At 47.9% G+C, this 22,628-nt stretch overlaps 5 protein-coding genes across 5 annotated transcripts; 1 reads left to right on the plus strand and 4 right to left on the minus strand.

The window, feature by feature from the left end:
• Positions 1–878: 878 nt before the first annotated feature.
• On the minus strand, positions 879–2,434 carry GGS22DRAFT_180269 (MFS general substrate transporter; the record flags this gene model as incomplete). Its single annotated transcript, XM_047963748.1, has 2 exons — positions 879–2,181; positions 2,241–2,434. The coding sequence occupies 2 exons, from the start codon at positions 2,432–2,434 to the stop codon at positions 879–881; spliced, it is 1,497 nt and encodes a 498-aa protein (XP_047818093.1).
• Positions 2,435–5,386: 2,952 nt separating this feature from the next.
• Positions 5,387–6,835, minus strand: GGS22DRAFT_189391 (MFS general substrate transporter; the record flags this gene model as incomplete). The annotated part of the gene is made up of 2 exons (XM_047964842.1): positions 5,387–5,899; positions 6,017–6,835. 2 exons carry the CDS (start codon positions 6,833–6,835, stop codon positions 5,387–5,389), a joined length of 1,332 nt encoding a protein of 443 aa, XP_047818094.1.
• Positions 6,836–9,246: 2,411 nt separating this feature from the next.
• GGS22DRAFT_21243 (uncharacterized protein) lies at positions 9,247–11,703 on the minus strand. The gene is made up of 2 exons (XM_047966483.1): positions 10,812–11,703; positions 9,247–10,740 (listed from the first exon to the last, which is right to left on the minus strand). The coding sequence occupies exons 1-2, from the start codon at positions 11,529–11,531 to the stop codon at positions 9,601–9,603; spliced, it is 1,860 nt and encodes a 619-aa protein (XP_047818095.1). The 5' UTR covers positions 11,532–11,703; the 3' UTR covers positions 9,247–9,600.
• Positions 11,704–14,190: 2,487 nt separating this feature from the next.
• Positions 14,191–14,510, minus strand: GGS22DRAFT_165241 (uncharacterized protein). Its single transcript, XM_047961653.1, has one exon. It carries the CDS (start codon positions 14,436–14,438, stop codon positions 14,205–14,207), a length of 234 nt encoding a protein of 77 aa, XP_047818096.1. The 5' UTR covers positions 14,439–14,510; the 3' UTR covers positions 14,191–14,204.
• Positions 14,511–19,831: 5,321 nt separating this feature from the next.
• On the plus strand, positions 19,832–22,591 carry GGS22DRAFT_21272 (cyclin-like protein). Its single transcript, XM_047966484.1, has 4 exons — positions 19,832–20,047; positions 20,317–21,459; positions 21,518–22,057; positions 22,113–22,591. Exons 1-4 carry the CDS (start codon positions 20,036–20,038, stop codon positions 22,395–22,397), a joined length of 1,980 nt encoding a protein of 659 aa, XP_047818097.1. The 5' UTR covers positions 19,832–20,035; the 3' UTR covers positions 22,398–22,591.
• Positions 22,592–22,628: the final 37 nt, after the last annotated feature.

The raw sequence follows: 22,628 nt of genomic DNA on the forward strand, positions 1-22,628 counted from the left end.
CCATCAAGCAACGCTACCTTACCCATACATCACGACCCCCGTTCCAACTTCGACCCCGTAAGGCAGACGACGACGACGATGACGACGCTACGCTCTCTCCTCACCTACCCCTAAACTCACAACGTTCCAAAACTTCAAGTCATATATCCTTATCTCTACACCGCTGCCTTTCCACCATCACGATCCCAAACCCAAATCCATCTCCCAACTTTCCCAGGCCTTACCATGAATGTCGTATCCAACAAAGCCAAGCCCGGCTAACGGCCGATTGGTCGCGGCACAGATAAACGCGCGCAGCATCGTCCCACGTGCGCATGCGCGGGCTGGACGCGCGGCTCTTTCGGCAGCTTCGGAGCGCGGCAGATGTGTTTACGGTCTGTGAAGTCATGTGCGGTGGACGATTTCGCGATTAGCTACTAGTCATAACTATACCTAGGTGAACTCTGTTCGTTGTATCTGATATAATCGGGAGAGAGGGGTTCCTGGAGAGTAGAAAAGGGTGGAGGATGAAAGATGTAGAAGTTTAGCATATCTAACATCTGCTAGATGAAGATATCGTGATTCCCAGTAAGTAAAGAGGACATCGTCACCGAAAACAATACCACAACCTTACTCACGTAGTTACCCGCGTTCTACACGTCACTTCACGGATTCCATTGCACTCACAAGCATATAATCTTGAAAACTCTAAATAAAGCCGCCAACTATGTATATAATCCACCTCTAAAACGACCGAATCCTCGCCTCGCCTCAGCATGGTATACCCTCTAACCCCCATCTACACTCATTATCCCAATTCCTATCGTAGCAAACCTATTTCTCATCCTCATACTCGTTGAAAGTACGTATCGTCCACTTCATAACACAACACTCTCGTCTTACGAGATATATCTAAAATCCGGGTGTCGGTATCCCAAATCGACCTTCTCGTCCTCGCTCAACCCGATCAACCTATCATCCCGCCCGCCCCTCGCGCGGATCTTGTTTTCCCTGACACAGTACCAGATGCCGAAAACGCTCAAGAACAGGACGAAGATCTGCGCGACAAGGTTAATCGTATGGCCGATAGGAAACGCGGGTCCGTCGTTCGGTAAGTACGCCCAGACAGCGAGAATGCCGCCCATGGTTCCGAGTGTCACGATCCAACCGCCTGAAACAGCGCGTATGGCCGGACCGGCTGAGTTGTTGAGTCCCCAAGACAAGAAACCAGGACCGCCGGGGAATGCGCCGAGGGCGCAGAGGTAGATGGCCGTGTAGCGAAGGGCGTTGCCGTGGCCCCAGCGGAGCATGGCGAAGCCGGTTATACCGAGGATCGTGAATAGGGCGAGGTATATGCCGCGCATGCGGGTCTTGTCGCTGATGAAGCCGATGCCGATGGCGACCAGCGAGGCAGCCACGTACACGGGCACGGTGTAGTATTGCGCCGTCAGCGACTCCCACCCCAGGTCCTTGAGCAGAGTTGGCATGAAGACGGACAGACCCTGCACCGTGATGTTGATGGCGAAGAATCCGGCCGCGCAGATGTAGTTGTTGATGTTGAGCAGCGCTTGCTTGACGTGGCGCGCTTGTACTTTCTCGTGAGGGTGTGCTTTGCTTTCAAGACGGAGACGCTCGACGGCTATAAATTTCTCGCGGTCTGTTAGGTACTTCGACGTTTCGGGGCTCTGTGGTAGGATGATGGGAGCCATCATCGCAATTAATATGGTGATGAGACCTTCGAAGAAAAAGATGTTGCGCCACGTATGTAATCTCGAGCTAGCGATTCCCCATTCGGGAATTTGCGAAAATCCCGCAGCTAGCAGACCACCAAAAGCGCCGGCGATCGATGCGGCCGATACGTAAATACCAACTCTAAAGTAAAGCTCTTCTCTCTTATAGAAAGAGCTCAGGAAGAAGGCCAATCCCGGCATCGTTCCGCCCTCGAAGATACCCAACAACGCACGGACAGCACAGAGCTGCTCGAAAGTCTTTACGAAAGCTGTCGCGACGGAGACAGCTCCAAACCCGACGACCAATCCGGGTAGGTAGAATCGCGGACCGACATGCTTAAGAATTATATTGGACGGTACTTCTATCGTTAAGTAGACGATGTAGAAGATACTTGTCGCGATGTTAAAGCGATATCCGTAGAGGTTTAGATCCTCCTGCAATCCCTGAATGCGCGCATTCCCTATGTTTATTCTACACCGAAAATTAGTATCAAGCGGTGTATCAAAAGCTCTTAATTAGAATAGCCATACCGGTCTAGGAAGCAGAGAAGATATAATATGGTAACCGTAGGCACCAGTTGCCAGTCCAACTTTCTACGAAGGGCGGTCTCTTCCTCCACAGTCCATCTCGGTGCCTCAGAGGAACCTTCGCTCTTAGTCTCGAGCACGACTGTCTCAGGTTGATCTGAGTCGTTTTTCTCGTCCGTGGGTCGTATCGCGGCCATGATGACTGATCGAGTCGCAAGGCGCAGTTATTGACAGAGTCGATGAGGACAAGAACGAAGGAAGACGCGAAGAAGACCAAGGGAAGTAGCCAAGGGGACCCTCTCGCCTGTTTATAGGGAGTGATCTGCACTTACTGGATTTCGATGGAGATACTCAAGGGTCTTAAGTTGGTTACCTAGTATCTATCCATCCACATCTGGGGGTTCCCAGTACCTTGGAGTAAAAACGAGGGTCCAGACCTTGTCAAGTCATTTTCGGCAAATCAGAAAATTGATTTGATTGAATCATTATTAAACACCCTAGTTTTGCCCAGGCGGATATTCAACTGCACTTGGCAAAAAGCAACGTACAGGGTGTAGCGAGTCCTTGTCGCTGACGGACTATACCCCGCGTAATAGTTGGTCCAAAACGGCTTGGCCCTGACTATTTCCTAGATCTTACTCCGCAATCTTCGGCATAGGAAATGATGGACTGATTGAAACTAGTCTCAACGACTAAGACGAGGGATGATCGATAATTGTCTTAATAGGATTCGTCACGTAGTTTAAGAGGTTAGATAAATTATCCAAGAACCAAGGCCCAGCCTCAGCTGAAGGACGGACGTATATAAAGCACCGAGACATGTTTCGATACATTCTTGATTCCTGATTGGCACTGAGGTGGGATTCTGAGACTTGGCAAATATCTTCGTCAGGTGAGGAGGTGGCAGTCAGTAGCAGCCACCATCGTTGGTAGTGCGACTCTGCTTGTGGACGGCACAAATTCTGTAACCTGCAATATTCGGCATTAGGCTAGGTTGAATGTGGCGTCCTTAATCATCAACGGGCTTGATATTATATAGCTCGATATTATTTATCGCGAGTTTGGCTGGAGAGAGTTGTAGTTGTAAATTGATGGGAACTTTTCTACCAATTGGACACGCGACTTTCAAAACTCCGGAAGGTCAGAAACTTTGGGTAAGATAAGAATCCCCACTTGTCCAAGGTCCATTTTTCCCCAGGTAGGAAATCCGACAAGGGTTTAGTTTACCCCATCTAGTTGAGTATCTAACCTGTTGGGGATTAGATTAAGTGTGTGCATCCACGGACGCGGGGCAGAACGCCACCAAAGCCACAGAACGTTGAATCGGCTGGGCAATCACACTGTCAGATCAGTCAGCCCTGAAGCTTCCTCGATTGCTCGACCGCAGGAGCGGAATCCAATGAGCTCCTCCTATTTTATCATCAAATTGACTTCTGTCAGCACCTACCTCGTAGGCACTTAGTAAGATGAAAGTTCGGCCGGTATGAACTATTTATGAACCAAGATATGATTTATAATGTCATGCTACTCCTTAAATACACACCTCTGTATCATTTACGAAGCCATCGTCAATCCGGGTCAATGGACGTCATATATTACTATGGAAACAACTAATCATGCAAATGACCTTTTCCGAAGCTGGAGGTGTCGGCTTTTCTTCCGACGCACATCAAATGCGACGCTATTCCCATACGAGGGGGGTATGTTCGCATACAGCGTGGGATGCAATGCTGACCTAACATACAGAAGGATTGCATTCGCATAATCTCTCGTACGACCTTATCTAGATCTGTGGGAATAGTCATTGATCATTGACACGACGAAACAACTCCAGAAAAGTCTACCATGTGTCGATCCTTTTGAATTGATATCGGTGATAATTATTTGGTTAATGGTTAGTACCTAATATCCACTCCAAGTACTGTTTTTTTCGCAAGGCTGTATAATATCGTTGGGGAGGTTGGTGTCTTACAATGGCGACGCACCTTCGATGTCTCATGGACGGATTAAGAGCCGCCGTGCATAATGCATTATAAAGTAAAAAGTGGCAAAAACCTGGGTCCACGGTATCTATAGATGCCATTGTCAATTGATAGTGGCGACTACTGTGCCGTCGTAGGGACTTAAGTATGGTGTATATAGACGATCAATTTAAATTCAATATAATATCTATAAATTACTACCGATCAGGCCGATTTAGCTTACCACTTCACGAGCTCGCTGGATCTTCCATGGGGATGTACATAATTGTACCTAGATGTACTACTGCAAAAGAAAAAGCAAACGACATGCTGCTGTGTAGCCTTACGTCTCATTGGATCGGGGAACCGCATTTTGCTACAGCTTTTCGGGAACTAATTGGATCTTGGAACGGGCCAATAGTAGTCGAATTCTTATCACGTTGTCCGATTAGATGCTGCCTTGCATATGTAGGTACACATCAAGCCTCAAATCGGCTTTTAGCGGTGTTCTCCGACGTATAGAAGATCCCTGGAGATAGGTAGGTAGTTGATCGACGACATGCGAAGCCCTGAGGAGCACACGCACAAGCTCATCTTGTATGAAATATTGAATGGAAGTAAATATATTAGGTACCTAGGCAGTTATAATAGCCCAATGACGTTCTCTGTTTTTTTTGTTTTTTTACTACTACTTTTTGTCGCTCTTCCAACTATATTATTACATACAAGCAATCACTTTTCACAACACCAAAGATCAACCAGATGTAAGTACCAATACCGAATAGATTAGTAGATTAACTCGGTTCTGTGCGTACATAAGGTACGAAAGGATAGTCATATCTCATAGCTCTCATACCTCATTCCCATTCCACTTCCCAATTTTCTTTTAAACCAAGTTTTGACCCCTTTTATTTTCCTCTTTTTCCCTCTTCCCTATTACCACCCACCTAGGCCGGAATACCGACCGGTAGGGTGGACCAAACCCTCTATCTATATTCTATAGCAGAGCAAACCATTATAGCCAGAGATAGGGCGAGGTATCCATCAATAAATGGAAATCTCAAGCCGCCGTTCGAGTAAGCCAGAGGACCAGGTTAGAGGTGTCTATTAATAAATAGAAACACCTAAACCTTATTACCATTCGTACAGACCAACCATATACTAGTTAAAAACCAGTATTATGGTTTATTAAACCATGACAGCGAACTTTGCGCCAGATACCCAGTACCTGGCGAGACCCAAAGTAGCCGCTGCGAGGAGTGTAACTGCGCCAGCCCAGAGCTGGGCCCCGAGATATTGACCATTGCACATATCAATGATGGCACCCGCGGTCGGAGGACCAGCAACCGTCGCGAAGCCGATGATAGTACAGCACATGCCGAACCGAACACCCATCTTCGCAGGATCCTTCGTCAGACTAGCCAAGGCGCTGGCAAAGCCGCCTTGAGCTGCCGAGTTGGTGAAGCCGAACAGGATTGCAAAAGCGTACATGGTATTATGTGTATCGATTGCGATCCAGGCGAAGAAGGTGATGGCTAGGCCGATGGATGATATGATGAATGCGTTGATAGGTCCCAGGTAGGTGTCGGCAAGCCAGCCGATGATGGGTCGGGCGGGAATACCGACCGCATTTGTGATGAGCAGCAGAGAGACTGCAGATGTAGGAGTAAAGGAAGCGACCGCGATAGCGTAGGTGTTGATCTATTTGAATCATTGTTAGCAAATTTTCTTCAGGGTGGCAAGGGTTGAGTTTTGTTTTTTTGTAGGTATGTATGAGTAACCCCTGAAATATATCGAGGGAAAAAAATTGACACTTACATAAAAGAAACCAAAATACAAGGCCCAGTAAAACAAAAAGGCACCCGCGATGAAGATAACGTAAGGGGGTTCCTTGAATGCGCCCCACTCCACTAGGGGGCCTGTTTTCTGGGGAAGCGAGCGTGGTTTGAGGAGTGCGTTCATGAAAACAACCATAAACAGAGCCACGAAACCGGCGCACCGGACGGTCCAAGGAAATCCGATCTGGGGTATTAGGTATTGCACCGTTGCAGGAAATATTATACTACCAGTTCCGGTACCAGCGGTAGAAAGGGATAAGGCCAGCGCACGTCTCTTCTTAAAATACGAGGCGATGATCGTAATAGTGGGCATATACATCAGACCCAGGCCAATTCCTGTACACACTCCTTGTGCGAGAAAGATCTGCCAGTACTCGGTCGCAAGACTGGTCATGAACGTTCCCAGAAGAGCGACGAAGGAACCACCTAGCACCACCTCCCGTGCATATCCCGCATCGGCTAGGCGCCCAGCTACGGTGCAGGTAACATTGTTTAGGAATATCTGCACAGAGCCGATCCATGAGATCTGTGCCGACGGGAGTTTGAGCGACTCGGTATAGTAGAGCTGGTATATGCCAAAGGCCGCACCGTAGCCACAGGCCATGGCGTTGATGAGATGACAGGCTACTACCTGACGCCAGGCAACAGAGCCCCCGTCTGGATAGTCGTCATCGTCAACAATAGCCACTGCTGCCGGCGCACCACTCTCCTCGGAATGAGGGAGAGATTCCTGGCTGTGAGCCAGGGAAGTAACGGTTACCGCATGATGATGAAGTTTTTTGTCCTTAGCGAATATCATGACAGGCAAAAGATTATAGTAAAGAACTTGGCTTAATAAGATGCCTAGATGCCTAGAAGCTCGAAGATACTGCAAAAGTGAGAGAAGACGATACAGGTATGAGAACCATCGTCGTCTTATCAGTCACAGAGGGGGCTTTCATATACTCATAGGATCCCTCCAAAATCTCCTAATCTCAAAAGCAGAACGGAACATATTACCTATCAAAAACATCACGATATTGCCACGATGTCGGTGTTAGGCTTGGGAGCCCGGTCCCAGCGTCCGTTAACGGCTGCGAGGGCCTGTCATGGAATTTCCATGTGGAGTAAAGCGCATAGGGAGCAACGGTCTGGCCGCCTTGCTGGCGTCGCGCAAGTGTGCCATCGTCAAGGACCCATCCCATGTCTATCAACAAACGTTGGTCGATCCTCGCACGCACGGTAGCGAACCGGAAGCTTACGCGATAGCACGGAGACTTCGGGGTCTCAACGTGACTATCGTGAAGGCACATGAAGGCGCATTGCACAATATCACGAGATATGTTCTAGGCTAGCGGCTTATTACCGAAAACGCACCGAGTGGGGGAAAGAACAACGGTGAGGGAAGCATTCTCGGCTCGTTTTGATTATCGACATTATCGATTTTTTTTCTTTGACTCTCCACAGCTAGTCATCGCTAGCGATCGCGATACGGTCTGCTGGATCACTAGGATCCCTAGAATCCCTAGAATAATATCTAGGTTCCTAGGTTCCGAAGGTATGCTCACCACCTAGCCGGGGCTGGGTAAGACTAGGCGCTGGGCATCAAGCTCCCCGATAACGCTGGCTGGCTGCTTTCTCCTCGTTCCTTTACTCCTTTTTTCCCCTCTCTTACCTCCCCTACCTAGACCTTACTTAGGTAACCTTCGGGAAGGTTGGTATGTATCGTGATATTGACCCTCCACATAGACATAGAAGACGGGGAAAGAAAATAAGATGGGTGGAGAAGGTTTTTGGGTTTGGAAGTGGGCGACGGTGAAGAACTTGGGTGAAGAAAAGTAGGAAGAGCAAAAGAGAAAATGCGCTCGAGTCGATAATTGGTCTGAGCCTCTTTTCTGATCATTCTGATCTGGTGCCAAGACGGTAAGCATGCCAGGGGATGGTAACGCTAATCCTAGATAAGCTTAGCGGGTCACCGATCTAGTTTAACTCAACGTCACACATTCTTGACGCGGCAGCTGCACGGGCGGTAACTACCGGATGCGCCGCCAATGATCGACTTGCATTTGGGTCTTCGCCTGGTTTTGGCTTCTTATTTTTAGTTTAAAGGGACGCCGCTTTAGATTTAGGTTTGCAACCCCGTCCGGGTTCTCCTTTCGAACTTTTGAACGTTTGATGCGAGCCACGAACCTGTTAGATATGGTTTGTTGAAAAAAAGGTGTTATATGTTATGATGCCTGACTTACAAAAATTATCGTGGCCTGATGGTAGAGCGAGTAGTGGCCATACTAAAAGACTTCGTTTTCTCTTCTTCCTCCTCTTTTCTTTCCAATCTCGGTATATACCCCGGTTTTTGTACTCACATAGGTACCTAGGTAGACAGTTTCTATGACATGAAGGTATCACGAATTGATCGAGACTACCTTCCTACTATCGCGGGGATGACTCATCTAGCGATTTGCAATACGAGCACGCATACGTATGTAAATACGTACGTAAGTACATATATACGGAACATTGGCACGATTACGCGCGCGCACCTGCACACCAACACACCCACGCACATCCAGCTATGAGCATCATTTATATTTGCAACTAGAGTTTTCGTGATAACTTAACATTCATTCTCGCCAGCTAGCGATGGTGACAGAGTCAAGGAAAAGAGAAGACACACAATGCGAAAAGCTTTAAAAACAAGTATCGACCGGTCCAAAAATATAGGAGAAAGAGCAGGACAACCCATTTCAACACAATTTCCCACTCCGTGAGGGTTCCAATGTCCAGCCTTTCATGCGCCCCTTGTTTATCAACTGAATGATAAGTTGGAGGCATCGGTGCCGTGTATTTCCCTTCGCCCTCAAGCAGCAGTACCCCCATATGACACTCCGAAATTTTTATTCACCTCGCTGCCGTCCGTGTCCACACTCTCTGCTCAGGAACACACATATGCTTTTTTTCTTCTTATTTTCCTCTTCTCCAAAGCTCATTTTTCGTTTTTCGAGCCAATGACTTGGTCAAGCATACTGTATAGCAGAGGTGGGCGGTGTTGCGTACGATAAACTGACAAGCAAGTACAATCCAACGCCAACTCACAGATAAAAACCCACTCGCAAGATAATCGTTTCCGGCGTACCAGTTTTTTGGTGTGAAATGAAAAGGAGTGTAACGGCCGCGAGGCCCATATTAAATCCATGTTCCCTTTACGCCCCCTCCCCCTTCCTAATTCCAGCAGGAATAAAAACTCCGACGAAGGGGAACAAGATAACCTCCCAACACACCCCGACTCCTCCCTCCATAGTTATCGCCCATGTCTCGCACCAGTGACGAAACGTGTGCACCACATGTGAGTTTATTATGTAGTGTATATTGTAGTGTAGTGCTAGCGACATAGATATGTCTAGCAGGCGATGGGATTTCGCAAAGCTGATGCTAACAGATTTGACTCGCAACCATCGATGTGGATGCGATAGGAAAAAAAATAGAAAACGAAAAAAGACAGCGCTTGTCCGACTTGCACGATATGTGTAGGTATGTATTGTCAAGTTTCGTGACATTAATGGGCGCATTGCTTATAGATCAGGTGACCTATCGCTTGCGCTTCTTATTTTTGTCACCTGCTACTGCAGGAGCCGTAATGGGGGCGGCAGGCAATAGGGTGGGTGGGCCAGCAACCTCAGCCGTCTTGATGGGAACGCCCATGTGACGGCCATAGCGACCCTTTCGGCCGTTACCCTCATCTTCGCTAATGCACTGGTCAGCGCTGAGACCGGCATCACGGCATCGGCCGCACGGTCGCTGACGGTCGCAACCTTTCTTGCTCTTGCGACATCGCTGGCAGCGCGGCTTAGTAGATAGGTCTGGTTGATCGTCCTCGCCAGCTTGTCCCGGTGCTGCCGTGGTCGATGCGACTGAGGGCTTGCGCGACTGGTTTGGTAGAGATGCAGGCGACATAGGGCCGATGACACCGGCGACGGCAGCCACCTTCTTGGCCTTAGTAACCTTTGGAACTTTAGGTGCCTTAGCTTTCACCGCCTTAGGGCCCGGTGCTTGGGGTTTCCCGGGTTGCTGGGTCTTAGGCTTAGGCTCGCTTAGTTTAGGGACACCAAGAGGGCCATCTTCAGCGCCGTCCTCGTAGTCAGCGTCATCGCCGCTAGCATCGACGCTTTCGCGCGACGGAATGAAGTGGTTGTGGGCTGTGTGATAAATCTTGCGATTGGTACCAGAGAGGTCAAGCTTCTGGCGACGCGAAGGCGGTAGCTCGCTTTCGCTTTCGCTGTCAGCGTCGCTTGTTGCACCGGTTGACGATGCGACATCGGCTTTGCCGCTAAAGGTATCATCCAATGTTGAGGCAGAAGTTCTACCGTGGGAAATGTTGGACATTTCACCCAGTCTCATAAGCTGGATTGCTACATCTTTATCCTCCTCAGACACACAGCTTCCAATAGTTGGGTCGGGTGTCGGTAAGATGCCACTACCATTGCCCGGGTAGCCGATGCTGCCGCGATGACGACGAGTGTCACTCATAGGTGTCGCGAACATGCCTGCTTGACCATATCCATTGCTGTAACTCTGGGGTGATTGAAGAGCTCGAGCATTTGTGAAAGCGTTCTGTCCGGGATGGGGAAATGGAAAGGCAGGTCGTTGATGCTCGACACGACGGACGGGGGAGACCGAAGGATTGGATGTGGTAGTAGGTATCTGAGGTGGCGCAAAAAGTGGCAGCTCCTGCGATTGTGGTTGGTTAAGATGAGATCGTTTGGAGACACCAAGATTTTGAGTGATTTGAGTGTACTTACGGAGCTTTCAAACTTGGCGCGCTTTCGGCGACCACCTTCTACGATATTTTCAACGCTTATATCAGTGTTGCCAATCTGTTCCTTCGCCTTGCTAGATACAGAGGCAGGAGCGCCGTCCCCACTATCGTAGCCGTTAATACTATCACTACGATTATCGTAGTTCGCTCCGCGATTCTTGGTAGAGCGAGAGCGACCCTTCTTCCCAGCCGTAGGGTTCGTGCTAGCAGACGCGCTACGTCTACCGCGAGCTGCGTTGGGAGATGGACTGCGCTTTCGAGAAGTTCTCGACGTAGGTCTTGAGATATGATGCCCTAATTGTTGGCCACCATACTCAATTGGCGCCGGTTGGAAACCATTTGAACCAAAAGCTCCCGCGGGTGGAGGAGACTCCTCAATGACTCTCACATAGACAATCATATTGTTGCTAAAGTTCTCGTATCTCGCGATAAGCGTATTACCCCGATCATCTTCAAAACTAACACCCTTACCCCCGTGATAGAGGCCATAGAAATTCTTCACGGTCGAAATTATTGATTCGGTGTCATCGTGTGGGTAGATTTGTACACGCAATGGGAGTCGTGCGCGATATTGAGGGGACTCGGGGAAGAGGAGTTCGAATTGAACATGTTTCGGAGTTATAGGTTGTCGGGGAGAGGCACTCCCGCTGTTGGAGCCGTTAGAGGCAGACGGGAACGTCTCAATGGGCGAAGCAGATGCCATTCCGCCTGCTCAACGGATCGCTTTCCGTGAGAAGGTCGGGATAGTTGGCTGGATATAGCTAACGCTCAAGATGATGAAAAGCGCTCACTGCCGTTCCGATGCCGGTTCGTTACAGGAAAGGGGACCGTGAGGTTTTATTTAACACCAGACTCGGCGGCACTATTGCCAATTTATAGTTTCTATGCGAGTTCCCAGCTCTTAATCTCGAGTATCTAGGCAGGTTTTCGTGTTCACGCTGTGCGTTGGACCATCCAAAGGGGTTTAGAGGAAGCGGTCAAGATCTATCGCAAGTAGGGGAAGAGTTGGACTAGTCGGAATAACTCGTCTCAACTAGAGGAGCTTGACGCAAATTAGCATTTAACAATGATAGATGGCATATATATTAATATAAGTGAGTAGCGAAGCTGGATGATCCAGTCATGACCAACACTGGCTGGGGGGGATGACTGGATAGAAGACGGGTAATATGCGTCAGAAGCGGTCGACGATTAGGAAGAGCGGGATAGACATTTTTGTATATAAATGAAGCGAATACTTGATCGCATTAGGTATCAATGCTAGATAATCTTACCAGAAGGGAGAATGGATGGTGTTGTGGGCTTGGAGATGCACGAACTCGACCTTGAGGACTGGATGGACCCCCGATCAACCTACAACATCAGACTATGTGTCAGTGTCTAGATTTAGGGTGAATTCTAGATGCACTGGTGAAAGTAAATGGATATATTGGTTGTGGTGAATATAGTGATGAGCTTTATTATACTTACGAGAGAAGATTGAAGGGTGTTGGATGGCGATATTGTCGAGAATTCGGGGTTGTGTGAGAGAGGAGGTGATGGAAGAAGGAAGAGAAGAGTTGAGGTTTTGCAGCAGTTGAGTTGAAAGTCTCCAAAATCTTTCCACACACATCAGTTGTTGCATGCCGACCACTAAAAGTCGGGAAGTACCTAACCGTCCACTGTAGGTAGGTCCTTCTTGGGTCCTTCCTGGGTCCTTCTTGGTACCTTATTAGAGAGAAAGATTAGGCTTTCCAGGCCTTGACCTGCCTGGCCAGCGCACCCGCGCCACATGTACCCTACCTATGTAGGTACCTACCTACAGCCAATGAGGTACCTAACTAATGATGCCAGTAGTGTGTTTTAGCGATGCACCAAACCGAGAACGTACCACTAAATGATAAGAATGATAAAAATGACGGTCAAGATGGAGGTATCTAAGTACCCAGTATACCTCTACCTAGTACCTACTTCGATACGTCCATCGACATCCACATACGACATGCATTTTCAACTTTACATACACATGTGCATCCTATCATTACTCCCTAAACACGAGATTCAAAATTCTATAATTTGAATTCCTCAATCTAGAGAAATATCCTATATTTATCAGAAACTTTACCAATGGATAGAGACCAATCTAAAGCTATTTGGTGGTTAGCGCACCACCTTGTAATGTGTCTGGCATTCCTCCAGTTTCGCTAAGATGCGTCGTTTATAAAGTTACAAAAGATCGACATCGAAAATGCAACTAGCTGGAGACTGAAGAGAGCGGATGACAAGCCGCCATTTGCATTTGGGTCTACTACCTAGGCACCTAGTAGGCACCTACCTAGTAATATGTACAGGTCTTGTCCTCTCCTCGGATATTCAGGTCCAAGATCCAAGATGTCTTATCTTGGTTTTGGTCTTGGATTTGGATTTGGTTTAGGAATCAACAAGATCCTTCGACATAAAATACAGTACATGTGAGTCGTGTGAGTCTTTTTTACTTAAAGTTAAACTACCTATCTAAAGTTCTTCAACGGTTTTCTCGTTGGTTATGGCTGTTTTTGGATGTATCTCTGCCCGGTACAATACAAATCTACTATGTAAGGAATACCCGTATGGATCTGGCTACAGCTCTATGTACCGGTTGTGAGAGAGTCGCAAACATTGGATGCTTCTCATGTACTTACTGACCCAATATTCGCCCATTGGGTACATGTGGACCAACAGTATGCAATAGACCGTCACATATTTATCTTTTTGCGACTCGCATGCCCGGCTCTCGCGATACACACAACATGGGACGCCATGGACGCCATGGACACCAGGATACCATAGACACCATGGGTACACCATACACCATATACTAACAATATACACCATACATGTATCTCCGCGTATTGTGCGATACCTTACCTGCATGGTAAATCCGATGGTGCGCTGCGCTGCGCTGCATTAGGCCTTGCTTCGAACGAAGCCGACTTACATAAAGACTACTAGACTAACCATGCAACTTCAATTTATTCTCCTGCTCGTCCCGAAAGCCCTGCAATAATTATATAAGTACATAGATCAGATCGATCCATATCTTGAAGGATCCGATACATAAGAAGAAGAGAAACGAACACACAGACGATAGTTCGCCTTCCCCTGAATTTGCGCATTGCGACGTCGAGCTGGGAATTACCTGCTTCGAAATCCCGTGGATGCACAGCCATATTGCGCGCTTCCGGCAGGTCAGATACGATCATACATCTGACTTGATCCAAGAAGGTAAGTAACTTAAGTTACGGAATCACCCGACCTGGACCTGGACTCTGTTTAAATCCAGGCACACGCGCGCGCGCGCGCACATACACTACCTACACACTACGCACTCGCACACATCTGGACATACAGGTCTCGCTCAAAGCTGGCGCATTCGTGTGCGATCCTCCCTGTTCCAGGAGCAAACGCCCGTCAGGTGGCTTCGCCGGCGGCGTCTACAAGCTTCCCTTCCTAAATTGTCATAAGCCGCGCTCTTGCGCGGTTTGCGATTGTCGCCGAATGTGACTAAAAGGCTATGCGCCACTGCTGATCGAAGTGTCGCCCATACTAGCAGATGCCAAGTTTGAGGCTCGGACTGGTGGAAAGAAGCCATTGGCGTGTTTGCGCATCACTTCACAACTCTCCACTACGTACTCTCATCGGCGCATTTCTCATAGAATCTTACCTATTCTCATTCTCTGAAAAATTAAGAGGTTGCGCAAAAGCGCATCTTGGCGAGAACATCTAAGAATCGACAGTCAGGTGCCCCCCGGGTTGGCCAACTGCCACTGAACCGATTCTGAGTGGTTCGTGGTCGCAAACGACAACCTCGTCGTATGCGAGTTGAGGTGAGCAAAGCGGGCAAGTTGACAGCCGTTTCCAGCCAATGATTATGCTCCGTTGATGCGCCAGTTTGTCTGGGAACAGGGATCCGGCCCTCACAAGTGCCCAGCAAAAAATTGGTAGGGTACGTACGCAGTAGATAGACACGATGACCACTCGGAGCAGACCCCAGACCCATCTAGAGGATACCTGAGGGTCCCTAGACAACTAGTTGGTGTGTGAGTGGGCGCGCGGGACGGAAAAGCTGCATCTAGAATTCGCAATTCATCACTGATGGACCTAACTAAAGCAACAGAGAATGGAGAATGGAGAATGGAGAATAGAGAATGGAGTAGAAAAAGACAAAAAAGAAACTCTGGTATGGTCGCAGACAAGACAAACGTTCCGAAAGACCCTTGATGGCCCGCCGGAGAGGTTACCGTCATATTCCCATCTTTAGGGCTCGTTTTGCACGACCTTGATGAATATGCCACTGGCGCTTTCTTACATACAGTACTCCTTTGCCCCCCTCCCCCCCGAAGAAGAAATAATTAAAAAAGAAATGGGATCCAGCCCCATGCCATGCCTGTTCTATGTTTAACCGCTTCGGTACGGGTACGGCGTCTCGGTGCTAGAAAATGCGCAGCAATCAGGTTGCGAGACGAAGGCACTGGCCAGAGTAATGCCCAGGAGCGTCCGGTACATCCATGATAGTAATTATTGATGACATCCCCATTGTAGCTAAGTGGAAGCGAATGACACACTGTTCTACTTGGTAGGGTTGGACAAATACCCACACCTAAATGCCGACTCGCTCGCGATAGGCGCAACGAAGGGTTGGAAGAGAACAGAAAAGGGAAAGGCGCTGTATTTCGCACGTATTTGCAACGGGAGGCAAATAGTGGGAAGCATAGACCATACTGCGCAGTAGAAACCATAGAAAGCCACAGGAAGCATTTGGAAACTGGAGTTCGACGGCGACGGGCGACGGGTTGTATGCGCTGGCGTCGAGTTTCATCCACTTGGATCGAATCAGACCCTGGGAACAGCAGCAGCTTCTGACAGCCCAGATCCTTTCAACCAGAAGCTGGATGTATTGTATGGATGTACATACCTACCTACCTACCTACCTACGCAGTATGTATTGTACCATACTGCATACCTACAGACAATACATACATGTTTTCTCGCGCAGCCAAGCGCGGGCTGCTTTGGGCGCAACTTGCGGATCGCCCAACAAGACTTGGTTTCTCCATTCCCCATGCGCTATGTAAGTACAGCTCGAACGGTGAACTTGGTTGGCTGACGAGAAGAGGTTCGTAAACACTCCACGATCCACGACGCTCTTTAAGCTTGTTCGCTTCGCCTATTCGAGTCAACTTGCAAAACAAACAACAACAAGAAAAGAGGAGCTAGCATGGCCGCGGCCATCTTCTAGTTTCACAAACATTCGTTTCCCCCATCTCCTCCGTTTCTCGTCTCTAGCCTAATTGACTAAAGAGAAGATCATAAGTTGTATTATTAGTTGTAAGTTGTATTAGGTAGTTGTTGTTCGAAGCGGCGCATACGATACGCATGCGCATTACACACACCTTCTCTTACTCTTTCTTACTAGGGACCTGGGGTTGGTGGTCCTTGAGCTAGGAGGTAGGTATTCTTTATCTTGACCGCTTATGATAGATCGAACCACGACACCGTCTAACGGACAGGGTAACCTATCAGCGTCGTGACCTAATTTTTCTTCGGTCTGTTGATCTACACCGCACCTAATGATGATACTCTATCTAACCTGCGGTCTTTTTTTCCCATCTCGAATCTCTTCCCGACTTTCTGACTTTAGAGGTATTCCGCCGGTGCGCTGTGTTGCGCGCAGAAGGAAAGAGAAGAAGAAAAAAGGTTTTTAGAAAAAAAGAGATCGACATCGGAGTTCGTCATCTCACGACCGGCTGCGACAACCTACTTTATTAGCCAAGGAGGAGAAGCGAGCAAATCTTTGACCAACCTCCGCATGTTGCCACGATAATCTCTCTTCCCTCGTCTCCCCCATTAGATAGATTGTAAAATGTTAATTAAGAGGAATATACTATCATTGGATGATATAGGACTATTCGCGGCTTAGTATATAATAGCCCCAACGTGGACGATCTAACTAATACATTGTATACCTTGCGTTGGGCTGTCCTTGTCATCACGGCTTTCCATCAAACCGCATTTCCCTATCTTTAACTCATCACCTGGGCATTTTGATATTTCTCGCCTATCATACGAAGTAGTACTTCGCACTCTTAGGGTTTAGTGACACCCATCCAATGGTAAAAATATGCGACTTCGCTGCGGCTACCATCTTATGTCGCTGTAACGGTTTGAGGGAAACAGCATGATGCGTATGCATGTCACATCATTGAGGCGACGTAAGACGTCGTTCAAGACTAACCAGACCTACTTAGTCTTTGAATCGTTGCGATCTGCAGTAATCACGAGACTGATATACATGCTAGATAGTCGATACCCGACGATATTGCTGACGATATATTTTACAGAGCGTAATAGACCATATATCATCGTAGCTGAGAATCCTGCGCGGAATTTTACCTAAATGGATTTTGGCCGATGAGCCCACCGAGCTGGTCGTGCTAGGAAGCCCTAAAAGACCTAAAGGAGGGGTTCGACCCAACCAAATTTAGGATGTGAGGTGTCGTATTACCGAACGCCTGTTTCTCACTCTAGGCCTCACTCGAGAAAAGCTGAAGAAAAAGACATAGGAATCCATAGTCGCGCAAACTAGATAGCTTGCGATTTTGTGCGCATGAATCCTAATCATTGGTCTGCATGAAATTACACACACATTATTAGTGTAATAAGTCGTCAAAGCTACCCTTTTTCTCTGGCTGCTCTACCTAGTGGTTAGCCCATTTGCGCCACCTGGTGATTTGTGATTGAGTATCGAGAATAACGCCCCAGAACGCTAGTATGGTATTTCAATGTGGTAAAATCGTGTCGCATACATGGCTAGAAGAGCTATAACATATTTCGAAATCTTATTAGGCGTCGGTGGATGTTGTAGAGTTGATGGGCTGCTGCCGGCAAGAGTAGAGATGGAGATCTTTAATTTATCACGTGACCTCGAGTTGTGTTCGCGATGGGATCTTAAGATTCATCGCGTCCCAATACTGAAATTTAGATCGGGCGCTGGTCAACTTGGATTAGGGAAATAAATTTGCGCATTCATATAGGACGGTAATGTACAGTTGCTAAATCATGAACAGTCAATTAAAGGGACGAAATAAGTTGTGGTTGGAAGATTATTGTTGAAATTTAAGAATATTCAAATGAATTCAAGTTATAGGAAGACGCGACAATGTGCGTCATTACGTCATGGTTCTCTAAAGAGCTGCATTGACCACTTAAAACCCAATATTCCGTCACTAAGCTTCGAGTGGGGCTCGTGTAAGTGTGAAGTATTGGGTACTTGGGTACAAGGTACTTCGTACCTCCTCATTTTTATCGGATTAATTATAGCGCCGTCATTCAGTGTGAACACCTTGTGCACAGGGCACACTTCACTGTTTAATTTCTCTAAAATGTCTTACAGGCTGCCGACTCGAATGCTAGCCTAGCAACCAGCTGGAATTGTGACAGGGATTAGAACCATTACTCACATCGCGATTTGTTTATTTTGATTTAGTACCCCACTCTTTCCCTAAAATAGGCATATGAAAGGTACGTACCTTCATGCTGATTACCGTTTTGGGTTAAAGTTTAAGGGTGTGCTTAACTTTATCTAATATGTACTGGGGTACTTAGGTACTGTACCCTGGTACTTAATCTGTAAAATGGTTCACCTGGAGAATCAGCTAGGAATATCAACATCAACAATCGTCAACTGAGAGCTTCTTTCTCACTGGTCTTGATAAAACATCGATGAATCTGATTTTAAATCACTCCACCTTCTCTTTCTCACCTTCTACCACGAAATCCTTCTTGTCAACAACTTTGAAGATAACCACTTCATCACCGACGGTAAAGTAAAAGACAAGTCCATTCTTCTTCGGCTACTTAGTCTAGACGGCGCTCTACCACACCTTCATATCGTCATCTTCCAGGTGTGCAGTACAGTCAGAGGTATGTCGTCGATCTTGATCTTGATCTTTCTCGTGCCCGTCCCCATCATCGTGCCCGTAGCCGACCGTTCTAAATACCATCAACCCACCGCCCGCGCCCACCATTCATAAACATTTTTTCCCACATCGTTTTCGAGAATCGTTTTCTTTCCCCAAACATTCATTTCCACACTCCCACGTTCCCACGTTCCCACACCTGAACCATCCGTCAAACATCATGAAATCTTCGTCTATCCATTAATCACAACAACTCATACTCTTTCTTGCCGGTCGACGATAGCATTTTTATCTTCCTCGTCACCGGCTGGGCCCTACTCCGTAAAAAAACAATAATACTCGTGATCGCCGACTTGTACTTGTCGCGATTACTAACACGACTTCCTCATTGTAGATATCTTACCATCCACATCTACACGATATCATTACATACACTCAGAACATTCCTACCACGATTTATTTGATATTGACTTCGACGTCGTCTAAGGCAAGTACGATCCGACAAGGCCTTGCCAAGGACCAAGGTGCACTTGCGCCGCCGCTAGAGGCGTAAAGTTCCATTGAAATTAATTGAGGTACGTACCAATCTACTAGTTCAGCTGTTTACAAATGCATGCCACAGCTACATGGGCTGCGCAGCTACCAAAGCAGCAAAGCTACACCAATCCGTCCCTAATCCCAGCTATCTTTCCACCCCTATCACCACTACTGCCTATTACTGCTAGGTACCTAATAGCACACTCCCCCTACTCCCCTACTCCCCTACTATTATCCTCAGGCATTGGATCTTGAGCTCCATCCCCAAAACAAACTTGGCCAATTTCCAACTCAATTCCTCCCATCCTCTATTTCCACCACCACCGCTAATCACCAACTCCTATTCATCCACTCACATACATACGTTTTCACCTATCATCAACTTCATTTCCACTTGCCTTATCCACTCCCTATCCACCTCAATGCTGAGCACTTCACCTAAACACGACTCGATTCATGCACATCTCTCCATCGCCTGCTCAAAGCTAATGCATTGATGGCTGTAGGGCACGTTCGTGTACTCTAGGCGCATAATTACTTAGCACGCGCCGTGGAGTGTCTGGCTCCGAACATACCACTGTCCCAATTCCTCAATTCTCTAGATCGCCAAATTCCGTGATCTCCCCCAATTCTGGTCTTAGGCCGGAAGCTTCCTTAAGCTCCTCCCCGTTTAGTCGCGTCTATTTGATCATATACACCTGATCATCCACACTACGCATCGTTTTAGTATACTATGGACGGAAAGGTACGTTTTTGATAACCCCAAGACCAAATTTCTTCATCTGTAAAATGTCCTATTTGTATGAATTTATTTGTGGCCTCGTTTCCTACCTAGGTAGTCCTAGGTGGCTAGGTCAAGCTTTTACTTTGGTTGGTTCCTGCATCCTATCACCGAGGCCTTCACCGAGGGAACTAACGTTCTTGACCTTGGCTTCTGATACCCTTTCTATTATTTAAGTTCTTTCTCTTTCCAGAATCGAACAAATGAAGCTAACCTTGTCTTTCTGTCTGCAGCCTCACCGTTTCGGTTACGCGGTGATTCCTCGAGGCGTCGAGAACCAGCCTCTTGGAAACAAGGCGGTCCACCATCGCCACAAGTCTACTAGCAACATTAACATCATGACTTCCATCAACACCTCTTCGAAGCCTTCCTTGAACTCTCACGTTGCTGGAGTTCTTAACCGCGGCAAACCTGCTGCCTCCAACGACGGAGCCATGTCTAACGCTAAGAGCCACTCCAAGGGAGTTGTTGCGATGGCACAAGAGAACCGAAACCACATTGGTGCCAAGGATGCGTTCTTGCAACCGGCACAGCGACCTCCCAAGTCTCTCCAATCGTCCACGTCGATGACCCACCTTCGACCCACGACCAATGAACCTCACCCTATCTCGAAGCCTATCACCTTCGGCAAGCGAGGTCGTCCCATTGCTATCTACAATGACAGCCAGATCGAAGCCGAGGAGGAGAAGCAGAAGACTCGACAGTCTAATGCGAGCGATGCAAGCTACGCACCTACAAGCTTCAAGGTTGATATTCGACTGCAGGGCGAGGGCCATCTAGAAGGTCGCTTGGACGAATTCCACATGGCAGAGAGCCCCAAGCTCTCAAGAGAGGATGATCATTATTCTACTCGCCCAGTTGAGGAAGACGTTACAGAAGCCATCTACTTAGATGCTGTCGAAGAGCTGTCCAATGAAGCATCCCCTGCTTCTGTGTCTGATTATCCGAAGGAATTGTCCGATGGCTGGCAATCTCCAAAGCTTGACGACTACATGAGAGAGCCTGATGTCGCTGTGCATGACGATCAAGATGATCACCACGGCATTCCTGACTACGAGGAGGTTCCGACTGATGCACGAGCACTCAAGCCCTTGCCTATTCCCACTGATGACCATGTCGAGTTCTCAGACTACGAGGACGGCGACTACTCCGATGACCAGGGCTATACAGCTCAGCACTCACCCGGAGCAACTACTGGTTTCGTGACCATGGTCGTAGTCCCTCCCAAGTTGACTAAGAAGGGCGTGGCAGAGATCGAAGCTGCCAAGGAGCTTGTAGAGTGTAAATATCAAGATGAGCCCCAAGAAGAGACATGGGATATCGGTATGGTGGCCGAGTACAGCGAGGAGATCTTTGATTACATGCGAGAGATGGAGGTAAGCAAATTTAAGTGACAACCCTTTCCCGACCTATGGCTAATACTTTCCTTCGCAGATCGAGCTACTGCCAAAGGCTCACTACATGGATATTCAGAACGAGATCCAGTGGTCGATGCGAGCTGTCCTCATCGATTGGCTAGCTCAAGTCCACCTTCGATTTGGCCTTCTCCCAGAGACATTGTATCTGGCCGTGAACGTGGTCGATCGATTCCTTTCGGTTAAGGTTGTCTCCATGTCGAAGCTGCAACTCGTCGGTGCTACTGCCCTAATGATCGCAGCAAAGTACGAAGAGATTAACTGCCCCTCTCTTGCCGAGATGGTCTTCATGGTGGATGGCGGTTATGCCCCAGAAGAGATTCTGAAGGCGGAACGCTTCATGCTAAGCCAGCTCGAATTCACTCTCGGTTACCCGGGCCCGATGAGTTTTATGCGACGAATCAGCAAGGCTGATGACTATGACTCTGAGATTCGAACGGTGGCCAAGTACTTCTCCGAGGTCACTCTCATGGATGAGCGGTTTGTTTCCACTCCTCCTAGTTATGTGGCCGCCGGTTCTCAGTGTCTAGCGCGCATGATGTTGAACAAGGGAGACTGGGTAAGTCCAATTATTCTCAAATGCAGTAGTATGATTATCTAACCTAAGCTTATAGACTCCCGAACATGTTCACTATTCCGGCTACACATTCTCCCAGTTGAAGCCGCTCATGGCAACTATCATGGAGTGTTGCTACAACGGTATCCGTCATCACAACGCGATCTACAAGAAGTACTCTGGTCGACAGTTCAAGAGCGTGTCTGTCTTCGTTGCCAACATGGTCGAGAAGGGATACGAGCTTCCTTTCCAGAATTGCGCTCATCCTCTCCAGAAGACCGACATCGATGATGACATCTGGGGTCTGACGATGCCTCTACCCCCCTTTCCTTCCGTTCGTTGAATCAGTCACAGCTCGAGGAGCACGTGCTGCCCAATACTTGACAGCTGCAAACACGTGTATACCAATAAGGTGACGATCGCACATCATTCAACGACATATTCTTGCATTAACTCTACATCTATCCATGTAGAGGAGGCCCGGTTCTCATTTACAATTCGGGCGAATTCATTACCAACTTTAATACTGGCATCGATTTGCGCTGCCTTTGACGACATGATACGAGGCGTACGA

Source organism: Annulohypoxylon maeteangense (assembly GCF_022496945.1).
Source record: "Annulohypoxylon maeteangense strain CBS 123835 unplaced genomic scaffold GGS22scaffold_10, whole genome shotgun sequence".
Taxonomy (NCBI): Eukaryota; Fungi; Ascomycota; class Sordariomycetes; order Xylariales; family Hypoxylaceae; genus Annulohypoxylon; species Annulohypoxylon maeteangense.

What these genes read in the sequence shown, in the direction of transcription:
- GGS22DRAFT_21243 (XM_047966483.1), bottom strand. Translation starts at nt 11,531, where the DNA reads ATGGCATCTGCTTCGCCCATTGAGACGTTCCCGTCTGCCTCTAACGGC. An exon ending in GCGCCAAGTTTGAAAGCTCC is followed by an intron (nt 10,741 to 10,811) that starts GTAAGTACACTC and finishes CCACAATCGCAG; the next exon opens with GAGCTGCCACTTTTTGCGCC.
- GGS22DRAFT_165241 (XM_047961653.1), bottom strand. Translation starts at nt 14,438, where the DNA reads ATGGCTTCTTTCCACCAGTCCGAGCCTCAAACTTGGCATCTGCTAGTA.
- GGS22DRAFT_21272 (XM_047966484.1), top strand. An exon ending in ATTACATGCGAGAGATGGAG is followed by an intron (nt 21,460 to 21,517) that starts GTAAGCAAATTT and finishes TTTCCTTCGCAG; the next exon opens with ATCGAGCTACTGCCAAAGGC. An exon ending in TGTTGAACAAGGGAGACTGG is followed by an intron (nt 22,058 to 22,112) that starts GTAAGTCCAATT and finishes CTAAGCTTATAG; the next exon opens with ACTCCCGAACATGTTCACTA.